General features: G+C 39.9%; 1 protein-coding gene across 2 annotated transcripts in view; it reads left to right on the top strand.

Moving 5' to 3' along the window:
* Positions 1-18,699, top strand: part of RNPC3 (RNA binding region (RNP1, RRM) containing 3) — a 29,792-nt gene that overhangs the window by 371 nt on the left and 10,722 nt on the right. For both annotated transcript variants that reach the window (XM_063426075.1, XM_063426074.1), the window contains exons 2-9: positions 3,918-3,965; positions 5,660-5,775; positions 6,942-7,022; positions 8,943-9,054; positions 15,560-15,628; positions 16,323-16,480; positions 17,247-17,369; positions 18,234-18,343. In XM_063426075.1, coding sequence (XP_063282145.1) covers positions 3,918-3,965; positions 5,660-5,775; positions 6,942-7,022; positions 8,943-9,054; positions 15,560-15,628; positions 16,323-16,480; positions 17,247-17,369; positions 18,234-18,343 — 817 coding nt within the window. The remainder of the gene's footprint in view (positions 1-3,917; positions 3,966-5,659; positions 5,776-6,941; positions 7,023-8,942; positions 9,055-15,559; positions 15,629-16,322; positions 16,481-17,246; positions 17,370-18,233; positions 18,344-18,699) is intronic.

Below are 18,699 nucleotides of genomic sequence, written 5' to 3'. Positions count from 1 at the left end.
GGGGGAAATAATAATTAAAATAATATATATATATATATATATATATATATATATATATATAATAAAACATTGGTGTTGTTGAAATGTTAAACATTTAAAGTACATTTTTGGGTTGTCTTAGTGTTGCCTGATTATTGTGAACCAAGGAAAAATAAAATCAGCTAGAACTAGTTATTCACCATCATGTTTAGGTTAAAGGGACACTCCAGGCACCCAGACCACTTCTGCCCATTTGAGTGGTCTGGGTGCGAACTCCCACTACCCTTAACCCTGCAAGTGTAATTATTGCAGTTTTCATAAACTGCAATATTAACATTGCAGGGTTATCTCCTCCTCTAGTGGCTGTCCGGGTTTATGGCACGCTATGTGAGGACCTCCAGTGTTGCTAAATTCCCCATAGGAAAGCATTGAAAGCATGTGCATTAGGTCTCCCCCGTCGCCAGCAGCGCATGTGCAATAGGTCTTCTCTGCCGGATGACGTGGGCGGACCATGAACCAGCGCCGAGGGAAATCGGCGCTGGATACAGGTAAGTCACTGAAGGGGTTTAAACCCCTCCACCAACATGGGATGGGGGCTGGGAGGGACAGGGGACCTGCAGTGCCATGAAAATGGTTTGTCCATGTATTTTTTTATTTTTTTAGCAACAAAAATAGCAAATCTTAAAGGGACACTATCGTCACCAGAACCACAACAGCTTAAAGGAGCACTATAGTGCCAGGAAAACAAACTCTTTTTCCTGGCACATAGGGTCATTAGGTCCCCCCACCCTCAGGGCCCCCTTCAGCCACTTACCTTTCTCCAGCGCCGGGCTCCCTCTTTACTGGGGAACTCTCCACCCCCTGCCGACGCCAGATCCGATTGTGTATTACTCAATGCTTTCCTATGGACATCCAGCATCTTCTTACTGTGATTTTCACTGTGAGAATTGCGGAAGCGCCTCTAGCGGCTGTCAGTGAGACAGCCCCTAGAGGCTGGATTAACCCTCAGTGAAACATAGCAGTTTCTCTGAAACTATGTTTTCAGCTGCAGGGTTAAAACTAGAGGAACCTGGCACCCAGACCATTTAATTGAGCTGAAGTGGTCTGGGTGCCTATAGTGGTCCATTAACCCCTTAAGGACACATGACATGTGTGACATGTCATGATTCCCTTTTATTCCAGATGTTTGGTCCTTAAGGGGTTAATGTAGTTCTGGTGTCTATAGCCTGCAGGCTTTTCAGTGTAAACATTTGCCTTTTCATAGAAAAGGCAGGGTTTATATTGTTCCCTAGTAACACTTCTAGTGGTAGTCACTCAGATGCAGCACCTATGTCCAGCGTCCGATGCAGCACCTATGTCTCCACACTCTGCATGGATACGCAAAACATTCCTTATTGAGATTCATTGCTTCATTGCATTCCTTTGAGGAGATGCTGATTGATGAAGTGTGGTGTTTTGCTGCGCATACACAATAGCCTTCCAGGATGAGATCATCAAGATTGGTGATCTCATCCATGGAGACTGTGCCAGTTGCAGCAACACCGACATGGGGGAAAAATACACTATAATGTTCCTTTAAATTTATACATAAAGACTACTAGAACCAAACGTCCTGGGCGTTTTACTTATGCAAGCATCAGTTCAGTGTTGAACGGGCTGACAAAACACCAAGGCACCAAGATTTGCACCAAAAATTCAACATGGCAACCTGGTGCCTGTGATTTGTCTAGCCCTGGTCTAATGTAACACAAATACATTTTATATACCGTATATACTCGAGTATAAGCCGAGTTTTTCAGCACATTTTTTGTGCTGAAAAAACACAACTCGGCTTATACTCGAGTCAGAGTCTGTATTATGGCAATTTACATTGCCATAATACAGACCGGGGGAGAGGGGGGCTGGCAGAGCTGTACTTACCTGTCCTGCAGCTCCTGTCAGCTCTCTCCTCCTCCGCGCCGTCCGTTCAGCACCTCGGTCAGCTCCCAGTGTAAGTCTCGCGAGAGCCGCGGCTCTCGCGAGACTTACAGTGTGAGCTGACAGAGGGAGCTGCACAGACCGCGCGGAGGAGGAGAGAGCTGACAGGAGCTTCAGGACAGGTAAGTACAGCTCTGCCATCTCCCCTCTCCCCCCACTGAACTACCAATGACACTGGACCACCAGGGAAGGAGCCCCCCTCCCTGCTATGTATCAAGCAGGGAGGGGGGACCAAAAAAATAATAATAATACAAAAAAAAAATTAATAATAATTCCATTAAATAATAATAATAAAAAAATATAATAATATTAAAAAATAAAAAATAAAATAATTAATAAAATAATTAATAATATATCAAAATGCCCACCCCCACCAACACATACACAAACACACACTGCATCACACACACTCACACTTCATTCATATACACACACTGCACTCACACGCACTGCACTCACACGCACTGCACTCACACGCACTGCACTCACACGCACTGCACTCACACGCACTGCACTCACACGCACTGCACTCACACGCACTGCACTCACACGCACTGCACTCACACGCACTGCACTCACACGCACTGCACTCACACGCACTGCACTCACACGCACTGCACTCACACGCACTGCACTCACACGCACTGCACTCACACACACTGCACTCACACACACGCACGCACTGCATTCATTATATACACACACTGGAAATAAATATTCAATTAATATATACACACACACACTGCACTCATACACACACACACTGCACTCATACACACACACACTGCACTCATACACACACACACTGCACTCATACACACACACACTGCACTCATACACACACACACTGCACTCATACACACACACACTGCACTCATACACACACACACTGCACTCATACACACACACACTGCACTCATACACACACACACTGCACTCATACACACACACACTGCACTCATACACACACACACTGCACTCATACACACACACACTGCACTCATACACACACACACACACTGCACTCATACACACACACACACTGCACTCATACACACACACACACTGCACTCATACACACACACACACTGCACTCATACACACACACACACTGCACTCACTCACACACACACACTGCACTCACTCACACACACACACACTGCACTCACACACACACACACTGCACTCATACACACACACACTGCACTCATACACACACACACACTGCACTCATACACACACACACACTGCACTCATACACACACGCACTGCACTCATACTCATACACACGCACTGCACTCATACTCATACACACGCACTGCACTCATACTCATACACACGCACTGCACTCATACTCATACACACGCACTGCACTCATACTCATACACACGCACTGCACTCATACTCATACACACGCACTGCACTCATACTCATACACACGCACTGCACTCATACTCATACACACGCACTGCACTCATACTCATACACACGCACTGCACTCATACTCATACACACGCACTGCACTCATACTCATACACACGCACTGCACTCATACTCATACACACGCACTGCACTCATACTCATACACACGCACTGCACTCATACTCATACACACGCACTGCACTCATACTCATACACACGCACTGCACTCATACTCATACACACGCACTGCACTCATACGCACGCACTGCATTCATTATATACACACACTGTAAATAAATATTCAATTAATATAATTTTTTTAGGATCTAATTTTATTTAGAAATTTACCAGTAGCTCCTGCATTTCCCACCCTAGTCTTATACTCGGGTCAATACGTTTTCCCAGTTTTTTGGGGTAAAATTAGGGGCCTCGGCTTATATTCGGGTCGGCTTATACTCGAGTATATACGGTAGTTGCTTATTTGGTAAACATTTTGTGCATACATTCACTATAATTGTTGTTGTCTTTTTGTGTTTCAGAAAAATGCTGCCTTTGCAACATACCCAAATGAATTTGCTGCTACAAAGGTTTGTACTATATTGGATTACTCACAAAATAAGAAATAAGTAAAAACCCCTTCAGTCACTTACCTCAGGCAGCGACATGTCCCACGTCGCTGCCTGCTCCTCCCCCGCTGCTCCACCTTCTTCCTCCGTCGGCCGGTGGGCGAGACTGATCCCGCCCACCGGCCGAGGAGACCTAATGCACATGCGCGGCAATTCGGCGCATGCGCATTAGCACACTCCATAGGAAAGCTTTGAAAATGAATTTCAATGCTTCCCTATGGGGAATAGAGCGACGCTGGAGGTCCGCACACAGCGTGAGGACGTCCAGCGACGCTCTAGCACAGATAATCTGTGGGAAGTTCCCTCTAGTGGCTGTCTAGTAGACAGCCACTAGGGGAGGACTTAACCCTGCAAGGTAATTATTGCAGTTTATAAAAAAAACTGCAATAATTACACTTGCAGGGTTAAGGGTAGTTGGAGTTGGCACCCAGACCACTCCAATGAGCAGAAGTGGTCTGGGTGCCTGGAGTGTCCCTTTATTCTCAAAGGTAAAAGGATTTCTAATATTTACGTAAATCACAATGGAAAATAGTTTCAGGGATAGGTTGCTGCACATATGCATAATGTGTATACCTTGGCCTTTTCAGGGTTTGTTCATGTTAAAATCTAAGGATGTGTGATCAGGATCACAGGGGCAAAAGATTTGATTTGACTGATTCATATTAAAAGTATATCGAAGACTGGTCTTATTTTTTAAATGATCCATTGAATCTTTAATAATTGTCACATTTAAGTTGATGCTTTATGGTGTATTCCAGTTAACATATTTTATTTGTGTGTCTATATATATATATATATATATATATATATATATATATATATATATATATATATATATATATATATATATATATATATATATATATATATATATATATATATATATATACGAAGCGAAATAATCCTGCACTCCACAATCCAAATGTATATGCCCGGTGCTTGTCCAGCAAAATACAAAAAGTGAAAAAAAGATAGCACTCCCAGGACTTGTAAATAAAGTTATTTACAAGTCCCTGGAGTGCTATCTTTTTTCACTTTTTATATATATATATATATCAATTATTTTTGTAATTTTTTTTTTTTTTGGTGAAATAGTAAGCAGTTCATATAAAGTAAATTTTTGTTGACTCAAGTTGGGGTAATGGTCATTCTTCAAGCTTGCATCCTATTCATTCAACTTATTTAGTGGTTCCATTCTCCTCTCTCAACTTCCAATTCTGTTACTGACCCACTATGTCACTTTGATACTTTAAAGGGCCACTGTCCCCAGATTCTGTGTCAATCATTTTCAAACAGATTGACAAATCCCCTAGATGACAATAGACCGTCCCCATGCTTAATGAATTACCAGCGCAGTGTCAGTTTTAATGCAATGCATAGAGCAAGGGCTCAGGCTTCGGATGCCTGGAGGACCAGAAACTTTTGCTGGACTCAAAACCTGTGAATTACTTCTGTATCTTCTTAGCATCATAATCACTACAACAGGCCGGTGATGTTGCTTTTAGAGTGTCCTCTTGAGCACAATAAAACAAATTTAATTATAAAACGTGGCATGAGTTGTTGTTTTTTTTTTTTTTTTTTTTTTTTTTTTTTACTAACTACATTTTTGTGAGACATTGTAATTAAGATGTTATGTTTTGTGTTTCAAATTGCAGGCACTGTCTATTCTTCACCAGCTAAATGTTTTGGGTCATACCCTCGTGGCTGAGTATGCCAAAGAAAATCATGTTCATTTACCAGAACAACCCTCGATTTCTGAGAAAAAGAAAAGGTTTGTAAATATATTGTGGTAAGGCAGGACTTGACAAATTTGTTTGGAATACAATTTACTGTAGTGTTTCTGGTATCTATATCCTGTCCCTGTAGGTTTTTCAATGTAAAAGAGAAATGGCAGTGTTTACTGTGGTGCCTAGTGACAGTCGCTCAATTGGCCAACAGAGATTTTTCCTAATGCAGTGCTGCACCGCATGAAGCATCTATGTTCAGCGTCGCAACGCTCTGCAAGGAAGTTCTGAATGCTCCCCATAGAGATACGTTGAATCACTGCATCGCTATGATGAGATGTTGATTTGTGCAGTGCGTCGTTTTGCCGCACATGTGCAATACCCTTTCCAATGTTTTCCTATGGGGAAAGCAATGGCTTGGCTGAGATCATCAATATTGATGATCTCAGCCATGGAGAAATGGGCAGCCACTGTCAGACATGGCGTGGGAAAAAAAGTGAGTAAAAACAACTTTCCCATGCGCTCTGAAGCTGACCGGTAAATTAAACAGATACACACTCACTGACAAACACACACGTTTTCTCATACACTCACAATTTACTATTATTTTTTAAATAAAGTCCACACAGCTTCTCTACTTTTGGGTGAGCTGGAGTGGATCCTTTCCCTGCGGTCCAATGTTTTTGCTGTGATCTTCAAGCTCTTCTTGCATTGCTCTCTTGCGCACTGTTTTGTGATCCGGGGCCGGAGTGACATCATATTCCAGATCAAGGCATCACTAAACAGCGTGCGAGGGTGCATAACAAGAACTGCAGGAAGATTAATGTTCCTTCTGCGGTCCCCCTCCATGCTCCCTCCGCTTTCGGCATCCGCTGAAAGGTCTGCCTAACACCCAGGCACCAGGACAAGATTCATAGTCGCCATGACTATGGTAAGGCATTAATCACAAATGGCAGTTTTACAGTATTTCTTGACTAGTATCTTTGCAGTTAATTTGAAACCTCTAACACCATAACTAATTTAGGTATTTATGATGCTTCCTTCTAAAGTACTACTGAGAAGTAAAAAAAACAAAAACAAATTACATCCATAGGTCTTCCCACTATGTACGTGTAATAGAATAGAATAGCATATGTCTCTATTTGTTTTGTTTGCTCCCAATTACATTGAAAAATTTGTTGCATGACTTAACATTTACATTTTTTTATTTTAGTGCAGAGAAGGCCGCAGATGAAAAAGATGTGAAACCTCCAAACCAAGTCTCTATTGAAAGAGGAATAGCTCCAAAACATGGGTTTGTACCTGCTTTTTCAAACAACAATTTATTTCTTCCTACCCTAAGGGATTTCTTTTCCAAACAGTGAACTGAACGGTCAGATCTGAGTATGGAATATGTAGACCATATTAGCAATGACAATCTCCATCATTCCTTTGTTTGGTCTTTTTCAGTTTACATGTCTTTGTGAAAACATTGCTATGACCTTAATTTAGTTGTAACATGTCCTGAATGTTCCCTCTGCATGAGAGATACAGATACCTCAGACAATTGGCCTTCTTTGGGCCTCATCTACAAGGTGTTGCTGATACCCCTCCCTCCACCGTGAGCACAGGGTCCACCTCTATACAGATATGCAAAGGGAACTTGCCGACATTTATTTAGTATCTACACTATGCTTTTTGACATGAACAGTCTGATATGCAAATGTTTTCTTTATATTGTCACAACTGAGCAAAACCTTTTGCCTATTCTTAACGTTATCATACTCCTTTTTGAAAAAACACGTCCCCCACCTATCCCCCAAAAAAAGTGTTTTTGAAATTCAAAAAAATTCATGTTATTGCATAACTCTTATGCACAGCTGTGAAAGCAGAACTATATGGTCTTGGGTGAGAAAACAGGTGTGAACTGATAGCTAGTTATATATTCTATTCAGTTTTGGTTATGTAACGGTTTCCCTAAATATAGTTTTGCTTTTTAAAATATAACTCCAAGGTTTCCGTGTGATTTGCGTTGATGTGCATTCTATCATCATGCATTTATGCTATATATATATATATATATATATATATATATAATATTTATTTTTTACTTCACAATGCATGTTAATTTCAGTAATAGAAACAAAACTAATCAGCACTGTTAAACCAACATATTACATAGTCTAAAAAGTTAGTTCCCATAATTTAAAATCTATTTCTTTATGACTGTAAAAATTTTAAAACGTGGCTGTTATTAGTACATAAAAAAAAATAAACACTAACAGAATTATTCACAAAAGTGATAATTGTCTGGAATATTAAGAGAATTTAAAATGTAAAGCCATATCCATAGGTGACTTTGATATTTTTTCCAGGTCATTGATACATATATATGTTTACATATTTACATGTTTAACCTCTATTATTGCATAGTGCATTCCATTTAGAAATTCATATTTCCTTCTCTGGGTTTGGGCTGCATAAACAAGTTAATTAACTCCCAAATGGCAGGGAATTGAGCAGTGAGACTGCAGAGGCATGATCTATAGACCAAAACCGCTTCATTAATCTATAGTTATTTTCTCATTGATACAATCTGATTGGCACAGCTTTTTGGTGTGATAAAGCACTAGACTCTCAATGCTTTGCAATGGGAAAGCGTTTGGAGTAGCTGCGGTAATCCCAGCAAAGGAGATGCAGACAGAGCAGCGTGGAGTGGGATAAATGGTTATTTGAATAATTCTTAACCCTGCAGGGTGGTGTCCTAAATGTTGACTTGGACACTATTGTGTTGGGAATACATATTTGTATTCCTAAAGCAATAGAGTAGTGGTTCTGGTGCCTATAGCATGTCCCTGCAGGCTCATGAACACTTCCTCGTTTACCTATTTTTTTATTTTTTGAGGGTAGTACTGCAGAGACAAGTATAAAACACACGTTTTGTGCTGGCACAGCCATCGTCTCTTGCACTTTTACATCACCTTGGCAATGTTGTGTGAGCATATGCACATTAAGGCATTCCTTCCATTAAGCTATAAGCATTCACATTCCGTCATGGACTATGCTGTGTCACAAAGTTCATAATGATTTTACATTGCATGCCAGACTGTGCCTTAACATCTTGTATAATATTAATGGAAGAAACATACTGTTTTTGCAACATTGTTTTATTTATTCATTAGTTGCCTTATTTATATGTCCTACTTTTTTTTTTATTTATTTTTTTATCTCTCAGACTTGTCTTTCCCATAAAATCCAGTCTAAAGTACCTGTATCCACCACCAACCAGTACCATTCTTGCAAACATTGCAAATGCTTTAGCCAGTGTTCCAAAATTCTATGTACAGGTAAGACTATTACTATGATTTATTTTTAATGCATTTCATTAATGCAAGTTCTCTCCTACAAACAACAGTAAACAAAATACAATGTTGTATAAAAGTGTGGGATTCAGACACTTACAGGGGTGTGGAAATAAATAAAACAACAAAAATCTACTTGTTCGTCAGCACAATCTTCTTTTCTTGACACAAAATATTAATTACAAAGATGGGGTGCTTGACTAGAGCCTTGGACACTGACATAGCTGTTTGGAAAACTCATTTTCACAAACAACATCTGAATGGAAAAATTGAGGCAAAAATAGCTGTTGGTAAATATTCTCTAACTTTGCTTTAATTAGAGCATGTGTATTTTTGCTTCAGGTTTGCCATTTAGATGCATTTTGCAAAAAAATCAGAGTCATAGTGTGTGTTTTACAGCTGCATGTAAAACTGTGCATACTGCCTGTATGTAATATGTGTGTGGTGTGCACTGCCTGCATGTGATGTGTGTGTGTGTGGTGTGCACTGCCTGCATGTGATGTGTGTGTGGTGTGCACTGCCTGCATGTGATGTGTGTGTGGTGTGCACTGCCTGCATGTGATGTGTGTGCACTCTGCTTATAGTGTGTGTACTTACAGGTTTATATTGATACAATATATATATATATATATGCATAAAAAGTTAAGTATACATTTTTTAATTTAATCAAACCTTGTCCTCACTAACCTACACAAGTTTCTTTTGCACATACACTCTAACACACTATCTGTGACCCACACACTGTCATTCTGATACACATACCCACAAAACATACACTCTCTGACCCATACACATAATCCACACAGTAACTAACACACCGATGCACATACTAAACAGGGCCGCATTGTATCTTTCACTTTAGCAGCAGCTTTCATGTTCGTGCAGTTTGTCCCCTTCCCTTCTGTTTCCTCCATGCAGAGTGCTGGCTGCCGGGATATGACGTTGTACTGTATTCTGGTGGCCATAAACATCGTGAGGATGTTCCTCACACTTCATTATGCCTGTCAGTCTTCTGCAGCACCTAGCTGGTTGTAGGTGAAGTTGGACAGTCATTCCTCTACACCAAGTACACCATCCCTCCCTCCCCCTCTCTCCTAATTTGCCCGACAATAAATTGAATTGAAAAAATATGCACCTGGAACTATATGTCCTGGGCGTCAGCTGAAATGCCACATCCTTGACTTATATGAAAGCTAAAGTAAAAGGACTTAGTCTTCATGAAGCATAACCTTCATGGAATTTGTGTTTATTGTTTCTTCATGTTTTTTCGAAATAAGAAGAGCCCTGAATAACTATGGAACAAACAAGATTTATTTTATTGTAACCTTTCTTATCAAGTTTGACTCAAAGGTTAAAAAAAATAAATAAAAAAAAAATCCACTGCAGCCCTGGTTAAAGTCTTTGCCCAAGTCTGTGCCTTCCCAGTTCAGCCAGGCAGTCTCCTATATAAAATGTATGACAAGAAGTTTACAAAGAATCTGGCACTAGGCTTTTGTAGCTCTGTTGGAAAAGAAGTGATCTGTAATATCCACAGGCAAAATAAAAGTACATTTTATTATCATTTAAAGCCACAACCTATATTTGTAGGATAAATCAGGAGAAAAAATTCACTTTGCATACTCAAGGGCAGTGGTGCCCAAAATGTATATCCCCAGATGTTGAACTACAACTCCCATGTTGCTTTGCATGCATTAAGAATGCCAAAACCTTGTGGAAGCTGCAGTTTTAAAACATCTGGGGATCTATCTTTTGGGCCATACATGTATGGATATAAAGAAACAATATCTAGCCCCCTTGGTTCCCCCTAAATAAAGTAAAACCTTTATTCCAGTCTGCCGGTGCTGCCTCTGCCCCTGATCCACCTCCTTGGCTGACATCATCAGAAGTTATATCACCTAATAAAAATGCTTTCCCGTAGAAAAGCATTGAATTGGCTGATGTGGTCAATCGTGATGATCTCAGCTAAAGAGGCAGACCTGGGGTCAGTGGCAAAGCCGCCCTGGCCAAGCAGCATCTCCTCATAGAGATGATAGAGATGCATTGAATTCAGTGCAGAGGGTGGAGACACTGAATGTCAGTGTTGCATACTGTGCAGCACTGCCCCAGGAAGCACCTCTAATAGCCATCTGAGGAGAGGCTACTTGAGGTGTCCCTACGCTGTCCTGTAAACACTGGCTTTTCTCTGAAAAAAGTGTTTACTGTAAAATGCCTACATAGACTCACTATACTCACCAGAACTACTCTGGTGACTGTAGTGTCCCTTTAAGTAAATATGTGTTATATATATATATATATATATATATATATATATATATATATATATATATATATATATATATATATATATATATATATATATGTATATATGTGTGTGGCAAACTTAGCCTCTTACGGAGCATTATGCATATAAATGCCTGACTGTTGTTTCCCTTGTGTCTCCATCCAGGAGAAACCTAACCCCTGTTAAATGTATCGGCATATCCAGGTTTCACTTACTGTTCCTATGTATTCATGTGTTTCAGCGCACGAATACCACTAACCCGCTGTTTCAAGTTTCACGAACAGGGGATTCCAACCCTGTTCGTGAAACGTACAAAATACCGAATGAGAGACCACCCCAGAAGGTCGTGTGCCGCTCATTAGTAAACTGAAACATTGTATCCATCCTTTAATCAGTGTTCTTTACTTTGTTAGAATTCAGCGGTGTTTGGTCGTCGAGTGCCTGTAAACGAAATCGGTCACTTGATTTTTTTAAACACCGCTGAACTTCCATAGCATTCAGTAAACTCTCTCCTTCGTGAAATTAAACCCATTCGTGAGTTTTCTCTGTTAAGACCCAGTTCGTATGAATGTATATTGCAAGCCGCATTCGGTTGTTTCCGCAGGAATCAGAGCGGTACTTCGGTATATTGTACCGATTGATCCCTGCAATCTAATGTTAAAAAACTGTATTTTCTGTACCAGGAGATAATCCCATTAACAGTGCATTCTGGGGTAATCATCTCTCTGGTACAGCGGTGTATGATGGGAAATCCGCCTGTAAGCTCAGTCTCCCATGTAGTCCACTATTGTACAATCCCTGGAATGTGACTTTGGAAACCCCTTACATTTGTAACCACATAAATGCTGTGACCTGTGATTAAAACTTCAGTTGAGGAAGGGATTATTACTACGCTACCTGTGTTTTACCTGCTTATCCTGACTACCAGCGGAGATACTGTGGATTAATCCCTATTACTCCGCTACAATATATATCTCAGTATACACACCTTCCAAAACAGAATGCTTGCCCTGGGCATTACATTATTATTTAGCAGTTAAATCAGCGATACTTATAAACTGCTTTTCACGTGGTGCTCAATCAACCTAATGTCCTAAAGGAGCATTGTGGAAAATGTAGTTTGCCAACATCTGGTTTGCCAAGGTTATCTATTACTTACTTAGGGACTACAGTCTGTTTGTTTGCTATTGGTAATTAGTCGGTTATGACCTTGGCATACTTTGTATTATGTAATTCTAGCCCGAAAAACAAACCAAAGCACTGGATCAATTTTGTAAAAAAAATTTGTAATTTTTTTTACATTTATTTTTTTGGTGCTGGGGGAGGGATTATTGCATTAATTCGCCTTATAATAACTTACCTCTGCTTTAAGTAACTGGGTGTATGGAGTTTTAACTTTTTCCCAAACTGTAAAACTTAAAAAGAATACATATTAAGCCAGATCCGTAATTATACTGTGACCCTTCAGATGCATAAGAGTTGTCCATGCACCCAGAGTGGTCGTAGAATATATTTGATCATGGATTCCTACATCTGGTTTGCTAAGTAGGGTTAAAAATTTCTCTTTTAGCAAGTGTTGCATAAGGTGTAATATTAAGGAAAATGTATTCATACTTACTGTACTTTTCTTTTCCTGCATAGATCCATGTAAGGTCTTTGCCTTTTAAGGCCGGTTTATCACATCCCAAACAATAATTAGTTTTGTCTTCTTTTCCCAACAAACCTATCCAATTGTTCATGAACAGGGGTACTGAAAACATAACACATGCATATGTATGCTAAATTCCCCTTTTTAAATGTATTTATTCAGTTATTTTACTTTATAAGGTTCATTATAGGCATCCAAGAAACATAGGCTTAATAAAGCAGTCATGGTGTATAGATAATGCCTCTACAGTCTCACTGCTCCATTTTCTGCCATTTAGGAGTTAGATCAGTTTTGTTTCTGTCCATGCAGCTCTAGCCACACGTCCCATTGCTGTGGCTGACTCCGCTTGCATGGGAAAAGAAAAAAGTTTTACTTTCAATCAGATGTTTACTTTCGTTAGACATTCGTATCCTCTGCTCTATAAATTGAACTTTAATCACAGTGTCTAGCAAGTTGTTAACAGAGCAGGAGATTAAACAAATTCTAAATTAAACATACTATGCAATAAAGGAAGTGTAAACATTGGATATCTCCTTACAGGGAGTGTTTAGTGCTTATGCAAGTCTGTGCAGGGACGTGTGACTAGGGCTATATAAACAAAGTGATTAAATCCTAAATGGTAGAGAAATTAGCAAATAAATATTGAGTATATGTAGGCAACACCAACGCAATAAAAATGCCAGTAAGCAACCCAAATCTTTACATGCAACACCAGTGTATAGTGATCAGAAAGCAGGACACAGGCAATGCAGGAGCTGGAATTGGGTAGCCAACAGTCTGCCACCCACTCAGTATAATAGCTATCTACTTTAAAATATGAGGACGGGACATGCCCTTCTGTTATCGGCAAATGCCGTCATCAATGGAATCACAGCGTCATATTGCCGCAATTTTGCTGTTTTTTTTTTAAATTCTTTATTTTTGCGTGCAAGATATTACATGCTAGCCGTGTTGCCACAATAGCAGTCACATGCATCTTATCGTCATACGTGGCATACAGAAGATCTGCACAATTTTATATTATTATTATTATTATAACGTGTAGATATGCGGTGCTCCAACATTATTCACCAATTGAATTGGCAGATCTAGCAATCGGAGCATATTATAACAAGCTTAGTTTGAATTAAACGCAGCTTCACTAGTGTTTGTACCTCATAGTGGTAAATGTTTACAGGCTATGGTCGCGTGAATGTTTGGTCTCTATTGTGTCGTTTGGGCTGTACGGTTGTTCTTTATCTTAGTCTGCCACGTGTGCCAACGTGTGGTGTGTGTCTGGTCTGCCCGTACTCCCCTAGATAGGTCTGTGGTCCATGTCAGCAGTCATGGGGGTTGTCAGGGCCTGTGTGTAGTATGATTGTCTGTGGTGTCGTGAGTCCGTCAAGCGCGGTGTTGTGGTATGTGCGTTAGATGCTCTCTGGGTACTAATGGTGTTGCTCGGTTGTCAGGTAAGTCAATGGATATGTGGGGCTATGAGTGCAGTCTGTGGTTTCCGCAACTGCAAAGATGAATCAGCTCACAAGTGCTGGGTATAGTGTCCAGGGTTAGCCGATGCCTAGGCTTGGTGGTGGCGGGCGTAGGGGGCTGTAGGCGATTTGGTAGCAAAGTTCTGGTAAGCCCTCCTCAGGGCCCTGGACTGTCCTGGGGACCCGCAGCCGCGGACCGCGGGTTCGGTTTCTCCTGGTGAGGGCCGTGTTCTGCCTTGTGTAGGGATTATAGATGATCCTGGCATCGATAATCTGTAGTGTGGGATCTTCCGCACCTGTAGCTGATGTGTCAGGGGTAATCCCATGGTTGACTTCCATCTGAGTGGGCTCAATTTGGACCTCCTCATTTCCCGCCCTTTGTCTTTCCGCCTGTGTGTCCATTGCCGGTGCTTGTAGCCGCTTGGGGAGGGTAGCTGGCTTGCCTCGGGGGCTTGCAAAGTTTGAATGTCTGTTCTGATGTTTGGGTGTATGTATGTTCATTGGTGGTTCACTCTCTGCCTGCCCTTGTGGCTGCGTGGTGTCTGCCATTTTGGTGTGCGCCATTCGGGCCTTAGTCTGCCGTTTAGATTGTACCTCATTTGGTTGCCTGTGGGGACCGGGATATCCCCCACCAGTCCAAAGGGGGGGGGGGGGGAGAACAGCAGGACGCCGTTCAGGTCAGAAGAGGTATCACCGTGTGTGCCCTCATCTTGTGAGTATATTGAGCTTTGATTTGGGACGGTGGCTGCTGATGGCACGGAATTGGCTCTGAATTACTGGCCCAGATGTCAGAGCTCAGACGGGACACCTCTGATCTGTCCAGCGGTCAGGCTCCGCCCCCCCTACCAGCTGCCATTTAAACCAAAGATAAAAAAAAAATGGTAGTTCCCTTCAGTAACCATGAGGACAGGAAAAAGACTGAGGGTTAGAAGAGGGAAGCTCTTTCTAATCCTTATTTCTACTTCCTGTCCTTTTAGCCGAGAGGGGAGGAGTTACCCATTAGTGATGCCATGAATTGTCCAGAAAATATTTTCGTAATCTGTTATTACTTTTTTCTTTTTGAGGAATGATAACTAACAAACATTTACTCTATAGGTGCTGCATTTAATGAATAAGATGAATCTGCCAGCTCCCTTTGGGCCTCTTACCACACAACCTCCTTTGGTGAGTGACAATGTTATCTTTCATTTTATTATTGTGTTATCATTATTATTGCAGCTTAAAGCATAAGCTAAAATCATGATTGTGAAACCAATAATAGCAAGTAAAATTACAATAGAAAATACTTCTTGAATTATGCACTTGAAAGTTCTAAATATTGCAGATTACTTTAAGGTGTTGTCACCCCGCCCCATTCTATTTTACTTACCGGTATCTTTTCTCTGTTGCCATTACGCCCTCTGTGCTGCTGGAGATTCTGCCACTTGCAAAGTCATTCTGCTCTTGAGTTAATGGCCAATCCAAACCTCCTTATAGGGGAACATTAGAATCTGATGTGCATGTGTGTTAATGAAAGCATTGAATTCAGTGCTCTGATATGAGCTGCAACTTCATGTGACAGAATTTTACTTGGCCTTTGTAGAGGAAGTACCTGTAGTTACTGTATGAAAGACAGCCACTAGTTGTGTGTTTAACCCTGCAATGTACACATTTCAGTTACTATAAAGCTACAATGTTTTATATTGCAAGGTTACAATGCTTGATCCACTTCACCCAGACCATTATATTGAGATCAAGTTGATTGGCTGACTTCACTGGTCCTTTAATGGGGTATTGGGTTAAATAAATAAGGCTAATACATGGTTTTGACTTCCAGCTGTCATATACTATTTTTCTTTTGCTTTGGCTTTGCATGCAGTATGCGGACTACTTGGCTATTCCGACACCGTACCCACCTGTCCCGCCTGACCTTCCTGAGAACCCACCACTGCCAGAGTTGGATGATGATTATGACATGGAGGTCTCTAGCCGAGAAGAGTCAGAATATGAAAGCTGTGATGATGACGAAAAAGAGAGGTCAATGATTTTTGTAGTGTAGTGAGACATTGTAAAGGGTATAAGAATTTTTGCCAAGCAAATTAAATTACCTGATCTTCACCTCAATGCAACATGCAAATTCTACTGTGTGCTTTACATATTAAAGGGAATCTATAGTCCCAAAAACTATCACAGCTTGTAAACATTGCATTTTCAAAGTTATCCTTTAGTGACTGTAACTAGGACAGTCACTAGAGTGACTTATTTGTTTGCTCCTGAAAAGATTGCAGGAACAAAGTTCAGCATTTCTTGAATGCTCTGTGATTTGCTGTGCATGTGCACTAACTTCCCAATAAATCCCTGTTAGGAAGCAGGCAGGTGGCAATAAGAAGACAAGCGTCATGGAATATAATTTTTATAAAAAAAAAAAATATATATATATATTTCTTTATTTTCTTAGAGATTAACTGTCATGCTACACACTACTAGGTTTAAATAAAAGAGAATTACATTACTATTATAACATGTATGATGTTTGGTGCTAAAATAGGCTGCCTATCTGCATATATGCATAAACAATTTTGTTTATTTTTGTATCGTGTGTATGGGAATATGTTCCAGTTAAATATTTTATTAACAGATTGGGTAATTAATCATTTTTAAGAAATTCAAAGTTTTGCAATGGTATAATGTTTTTCTTGTTTGTGTTTCATTTATATCATGTAAAATAGAAGTTTGAAAGAAGTGATAGTGGGAGAGCAAACTGCTAAAATGACTGTTATGAATTTTAACTCGTCCAATTTAGGGTTGCTCGTTTAAAGGAACTGGCGGATCTACTACCCAAGAGACGAAAAGTAGCTAAGCAACCTCGTCCTCGGAAAAAAATGAAAATAAAAGATCTCATAGTAACACCTACTGTACCACACAAGTAAGTTGAGTGCATTTTTCCATTCTGGTGACATATGGCCTGTCAATAAGGTACTTTTAAAACTGTCACTCTGAAATCTTTATTTGTGAGTTCAAGCAACCTCTGACTGCTGGCTTAGCAGATCACCGGGTCTACAGAGTCCTCAAACCTGTGCCATGTATATGTACAAAAAGATGTGCATGACAAAGGAGACTCTGTAAACATGTTAATCAGATTTTGCCAGATAGCGGGCACCCTGCTTTCTTTAAACTTTAAAGCCAGGCATTAATAAATGAGGAGACCCAGTGAATGGGGGAGTGCAATGATCAAGTTTACACATCAGTGGGGCTGCAAGAGATCATCAGGACATCATCACTGGAAAATTAAATTTCTTGGACTGGTGGAAGCAACAAACATTCACATAGAACCATCCTGCATGTTACATAATACCTAATTACCTTCTGGGTTCTCCATTTAAAGAACAACATTTGGATCACTGCAATGTCAGTTTTGATTTCTAAATTGGCACGTTTTTCATTAAAGTATAGTAAAGTAAAATATTTGTAGAAATTGTCTTCCTATTTTGGGAAAGTTCATTCAAAGTATATTGGGGTGGTAGGTGGTAATTGTGATTCTTAAACTGTTAGAGAATATGGAAAGATTGGTTTTCAGAGGCATGCAGACTTATCATCTTTTTTGAATTGTTTAACTTAAAATGTTTAAAGTGCTAAATATGTAACCATAGTAATGAGCTTAATGAGTGAATATACCTGGAATCCTTATGTTCCTTAATCTTTTCAAAGATGGAGACATAAGCATTCGTTGTTTTTTTGCCTCTGTCATTACTGTGGCAAAGCACTTTAATCAATTATTCTATATTTACAGTAACGCGCACACACCATTGCTGCCTTCTGATGTATTTGATAAACCTTCTGTTTCGGGTCCCAAAAAGTTGGAATTCCATATTCCCTCAGATATACCAGTGGCCAAAGATGGTAAGCAAATATAAACTGAACTATGCATTTTCCAATTTAATAAAATGTATTGTTTCCCAACACTACTAATTCCAACATTGTCTGTTCAGCTTAAAAAAACAATTGTCTGTGAAATGTATTTGTTCTTGGAGGATATTACTGAAAGAGTAAAGAAAAAAAAAAACCTACTAGGGAATTTGACATTCTAAGCAGTAGTTTTATTATCATTAAATTATCTGAAGAAATGTCCACAATGAAAGTACTTTGTGTTTCAATATAGTATTAATTGTAGTATTCTTAATTATGTTTTGAATTTTCTTTTCCTTTTTATTTTTTAATACATTTGTTTTTATAAAATTTGAGCAAACTTGAAATAT

The sequence above is a fragment of the Pelobates fuscus genome, chromosome 7, assembly GCF_036172605.1.
Source record: "Pelobates fuscus isolate aPelFus1 chromosome 7, aPelFus1.pri, whole genome shotgun sequence".
Lineage (NCBI taxonomy): Eukaryota > Metazoa > Chordata > Amphibia > Anura > Pelobatidae > Pelobates > Pelobates fuscus.
Note: the sequence above shows the minus strand (reverse complement) of the source record. Positions and strands in the feature narration are given on the sequence as shown.